General features: G+C 50.4%; 1 protein-coding gene across 1 annotated transcript; it reads left to right on the plus strand.

The window, feature by feature from the left end:
• The first annotated feature begins 3,442 nt into the window (after window positions 1-3,442).
• LOC125517186 lies at window positions 3,443-5,517 on the plus strand. Its single transcript, XM_048682366.1, has 2 exons — window positions 3,443-4,887; window positions 5,000-5,517. Exons 1-2 carry the CDS (start codon window positions 3,609-3,611, stop codon window positions 5,065-5,067), a joined length of 1,347 nt encoding a protein of 448 aa, XP_048538323.1. The 5' UTR covers window positions 3,443-3,608; the 3' UTR covers window positions 5,068-5,517.

The raw sequence follows: 5,517 nt of genomic DNA on the forward strand, positions 1-5,517 counted from the left end.
CTCCTCTTCTTAGTACCGACTAGCATTCGGTACGCAAACCGGGCAGTGAAAATTTCATTCCGCTCATGATTCCCAGACTTCCGCCCTATAATCGCCAAGCTCCAACCAAGGATGGAGCCATGGCAAGGGAGATGGCTATCCAAGGCCGCTCGAGTGATTCTGATGAACTCCTCCCTTATTAGCCTATTGATGTACATCATGGGATTCTATAGTTTACATGAATCCCTTCATCAGAAGGTTACCAAACTCCTATCCCGGTTCTTCTGGGCTGGCGAGAACAATAAACAGAAATACCACATGGTGAAGTGGTCCGAGATTTGTAAACCTAAAGACCAAGGAGGTCTTGGGGTCATCTCATCCAAGCGGATGAATATTGCCCTCCTGTCTAAATGGCTTTGGCGGATTCAGACCGAGGAGGGAGGTCTGTGGCTAGAGATTATCCGCGCGAAATACCTTCGTGGGCAACCGCTGGCATTTGCCTCTAGATCGGGCGGATCCCAATTCTGGCAATCGATGATCCGTCTAATGCCAGTCATGCGCATTGGGACCTCTATTACAGTGGGTACCGGGTCTGGTACCCTATTCTGGCTTGATAGGTGGGCTGGGACCCGCCCCTTTGCGGATCGCTTTTCCGCATTATTCTCGATCTGCACCCGCCCACTCCTATCGTTGGCCGTGGCCTTAGCTGACTTGGGTGCTATTGCCTTCCGCCGTACCTTCGGGGCGGTGGAACTAGCGCAATGGGACGAACTAGTCGAATGTATCGCCCTCCACACCCCCTCCCTCGAGCCGGATGCGCTATCTTGGCATCTTGAGCCAAGTGGCCGATTCTCGACTAGGTCCCTATATCAGGCGATTGTTCCCACGCCGGGCCCGGTGGAATTATCCGTTCTTTAGGAAATCAAACTCCCCTTGAAAATCCGCATATTTCTATGGCAATGGGTCCGAGGCCGGCTCCCCTCGGGCACAGAGGTCCGAAAGCGTAGTGGCCCTGGGGATGGTCTCTGCCCCATTTGTTTGGTGCCGGAGGATTCCAACCACATCTTCTTTCGGTGTCCTGCGGCACAATTCCTATGGAGATGCTTCCGGGAGGTCGTGGGCGGCAACTGGTGCCACGATAACCTCCTGGACTTGTTTGGGGGGGGGGGGGCTTTAGGCTCCTGGGTCCGAGGAAAGCCCCCACTTGGGTGGCTTTGGGAACCCTAGCTTGGACCCTCTGGTGTACCCGCAATAAACTTGTCATCGAGCGTGTGATTCCATGCCGTGTGACTGATGCAATTTATAAAATGTGTGGCTTCTTACAGCTTTGGAGACCGCTTAGCAAGCAGCGCGATCGGGACGTCATCGGCAACGTCATTGCGGGTCTTCGTTCCTCGGCATCAGCTTTTGCTCCAGCACCGCCACCACCGCCACCCCCTCCCGAGGCAGATTAGTTTTCTTTTGTTTTCTTTGGGGCTTGTCCTGTTGTGCCCCCAACATGACTTTATGATTTGATTGTACTTTGTACTGCTATGTCGGATGCTTGGTTCGTTGCTTTATAATATAAAGCGGGGGGAAACCCTTTTTCTCAAATCATCCTGCCTTCTTGTGCAAAGTGGAATACTCAATATGACATTCGTATCTGCAGCTACGAAGTGCTGCTCAACTACTTCTTTCCTCCATGTACTCCCTCTGTCCGGGTTTATTAGGACTAAAGACAACTTCTCTTGGACCAAGACACATAGGGGGTGTTTGGTTCAGGGACTTTTTAGTCCCAGAGACTAGAAAAAGTCCCTAAAAAGTCCCTAGGAAACAAACGGGAGGGACTTTTTCTACAGGGACTAGAAAAAGACTCTATTGGAGAGTCTTTTTTGATTAGTCCTGGGATTAGAAAAAGTCTTAGAACTTCTGAAACAAACACCCCCGTAGTAATTTGCTCACATTAATTCTTGGGTCTGTCTAGGACACATCTAAGCTGATGTTTACTTTGTTTGTGGTCTTTTTTTGTCCTAGTTTTTTTTTGTTTCTTATTGCTACATTATATACTTGTGGGAGCTTAGATGTGACATTCTTAAAAAACATCTAGATGTGAATTAGACAAACTGTTAATTCTTTCATTTCACTCTCAATGCACTCTCTCACATCCATGCAGCCAATGAAAAATCACGCATGCGGTGTATTAATTCCCTGGCCATGGCATCAACAACAATGGCTTTCAGTGCAACCAATGAAGTGGTTGCATGCATGCACCTTTTCAAAGCGATGCCTTATAAAAGGGGACATGCTTGTGATGTTGCGAGGCCTAATAAACCCAAACGGAGGAAGTAGCTGGCGACCTCGGGACGGCTCAGACTCGTACAGAAAAATGATTGGGTCGTGTCCAATACCGCTGTTCCGCGTAGCGAAATAAATGCGCCAGCACACGCGCTGTGATCGAAAACAATACTAGTACCTGAATACAAATTGGAATACATTGCAGGGCGCTGACCCACATGCGAATGAATGGGGGAGATTCGGGATCATCTGAGCCTGGGCTCATAATTGGGTAGCCCACCGAGACTTGCCTTCTCTCTATCTGATTTCTTTCACCAATACTAACAAACCTTGGATAAAACTATGATGCAAAAGGGTTGGCCAAAAAAAGCAAGAAATTCTACGTTCCTTCTTTTCACTATAATTTTTCTCAAGGATTATCTCTATCGGCCGAATCAAACTTGTCTTTTTCCATATATTTTTTTATTTTTCTCTGTTTTATTATTGCCAGTATGTCTCCTTTGATTGTTTCCAAACTAAAAAAGTCTAATAATTTAAAGAGTAATATCTTAAAGCAACAATCGGGCTTAAAGCAGCAAGCAGGCAGGGCCTTGCTTATATATGCGCTTTTTGCATAAATGACTGCGAAAACCAAACAACGATTACGTACGGAAAAAGTAGGTTAGTTATAGAAAAATAAAAAACAAACATCGAGAACAAATAAAAATTGAAACGCGCGCACTCGCCAATTTGGCCGGCCAACTTCGATTATAGTTGATGTTTTGGTAAGATCCCATTTTAATTTGGGTATGAGTAGAGGAAGACAAGAATAATTTGGATTTAGTTTATATTTTATTAAGATTTAATTTGAATAAGTTAATGCATGATGTTTCTTTTGGAAAAGTGTCAGTTTATTTAATTTAGTTATAATGCACGCGTCAAATGGGCTGGCCCAAATTGGCTGCGCTTGAGTGAAACATCATCTGTCAGACGCTCGTAGTCGTAATATAGTGTTGGTGAAAGGTGAGGCGACGCTACCAACTCCCGTGGGGGAGGAGAGATGCACGAACCTACTGCTCCTCTTTCAAGGTTTTTATACCCCTCTTTAGAGGTGTTATATATACAAGAAAAAAAAATCAACTTCCTTTCCTTGCATGAGATTTCGAAATAGCCCGTCTCCAAAGCCCGACCCGGCCCAGCAGCTGCGTCCACCACGGAACCCCCCGCTCCAAAGTCCAAACCCTGGCTCCGTCCGTCCTCCTCCCCGATCCCCTTTCACCTCTCTCGTCTCGCTCCGGCCAACGCCGCCTCCAGCCCCGGCCTCGCCTCCACCCTCCCTCGTCGCCGACGCCCCCCGCATTCTCCTCCGCCCCCCCATGGAGCCGATCCAACCCACGGCCACCCAAGCGAGCAAGATCCGCGTCCAGCACGAGCCCGCTGACGGCGGATATGCGGCGAGCGGGGCTATCGGCGCCCTCCCTATCCACCTCATTGAGAAGATCCTCGGATTCGCGTCCAGCACGAGCCCGCTGGATTCGGTGTGCCTCGCCGTCGTCTGCAAGTCCTGGGCGGCGGCCGTCTCCGAGCGGCTAGCGAGACCCACCCCCCACCTGTTCGCGCTCAAGCTCGCCAACGTGCACAGCCAGTCCCCGTTACGGTTCATGCTGCCGCCCGAGGAGGAGCGCCGCCACCGCGGGGCCATCTACTCCCTGCCGGTGAACGAGGAGGGCTCGCCGTCGCTGGTGGCCCCTGCCCGCTTGCCCTCCGTGGTCCGCGACCCAAAAGGCATGAACTTTAAGCTATCCGGCGCCCTGCCCTGCGGCCTCCTCTCCTTCGCGGTCGGCAACCGCGTTGTCCTCGTCAACCCCATCACCGGCGCGTTCCGGAGCGACGTGTATGCGCCCTTCGGGACTGGAGCTAAGGTGAGGGCCGTCGCCAGCGCCAACGCGATCTTCGATCACGACTACGCCGAGAGGAGCGTCCCGCTCTGCTGGTGCACGGGGGAGTGGTCCGAGCGGAAGCTGCTCTCTGAAGAGTTCAAGAACATTTATCTGATGGCCTACACAGACGGTGTCTTCTACGCGCTGGAATTCCGGGGTTGCGCCTACACGGTGGACACACGCGTGCCACCACCATGGCGCCTGAAGAAGCTCCGTGCGCCGAGCATTCTCGAGCAGTACACCCCGATCCGCGGGCGCTTCCTCTGCTACTCGCACCTGCTGGAGTCGGAAGGGGCAGTCCTGTTTGTTGGTCCGGTGCTCGCACCACGACAACCCACATGCCGTGATACCATCGGTGGCTTCGAGGTGTACAGGCTGGATGTCGAGGCGGCACGATGGGTGAAAGTGGAGAGGCTTGCTGCTGACAGGGCGCTTTTCGTGAGTGAGCAATCATCGTTCTCTGTGCGTGCCTCGGAGGTGCCGGGGTGCATGAGCAACTGCATCTACTTTGTGGGTGAGGTTGATGACTACTCCTACGTCACCTGGGGCGTCTACTCCATGGAGGAGCGGAAGGTGCTGTTTCAGCGCCCCGTCGGTGGTTCTTGGGGAAGGTATGCTGCTGCACGCTGGTTCCTCCCTGCTGTTGTGATACCATTTGCAGATGCACGTGCGCATTGTATACTCGGGAGAAAGGACAAAAATCTAAGTTCTTCAGGTACATCTGACTAAAAATATTTTGAGAATGCAGTATAGCAGTTAAATGCATATTTTGAGAATGCAGTATAGCAGTTAAATGCTAACACAGATGGCTTCTTTTATGCTGACAGAAGGACAGGAGGATGGGAGCAATTGTGCGAAATCAAGATGCTACTATCAATCCTTTGGCTCTGATTGAGGTGTCGGCGGTGACAGGCAGGCTTATAAATCCCTGAGATGCTACTATGAAGCAGAAGTGCTATTATTCTAGGATCTGAATCTGAAGATTCGTTTGATGAAGTTAATGTACTGGTGAAGTTTGAGGCTGTTTGATTTGGTTGGTGTTTTGCATGTTGTTGTAGACCTTGTAGCTTGGATGAGCATGAACTTGCTAGGCTGGCGCTGCTTTGGGTATTTCTAAGATCCATTACTTTGGAACGGCGGATCTCTCTCAGTCCGTATATGATATGGCGAGCACGGCGATTATGTTCATCACCAATGTGGTGGAAATCCTCCAACTTTGTGATGCAGTGTACTTGTAGAGTTGTTTTGTTGACAAAGGTGTATGGTATCGGCCAAATTCTGTGCCAAGGCGTTGGAGTGCTCTTTGAATCCTTTGGCTCTGATAATGGGTGGTTTCTGGTAGCAA

Source organism: Triticum urartu, chromosome 6 (genome assembly GCF_003073215.2).
Source record: "Triticum urartu cultivar G1812 chromosome 6, Tu2.1, whole genome shotgun sequence".
Classification (NCBI taxonomy): domain Eukaryota; kingdom Viridiplantae; phylum Streptophyta; class Magnoliopsida; order Poales; family Poaceae; genus Triticum; species Triticum urartu.

Bases quoted from the DNA above. Each gene is read 5' to 3' on its own strand.
- LOC125517186 (XM_048682366.1), top strand. From the start codon at position 3,609: ATGGAGCCGATCCAACCCACGGCCACCCAAGCGAGCAAGATCCGCGTC. The intron at 4,888-4,999 runs GTACATCTGACT...TTATGCTGACAG, and splicing joins CAAAAATCTAAGTTCTTCAG to AAGGACAGGAGGATGGGAGC.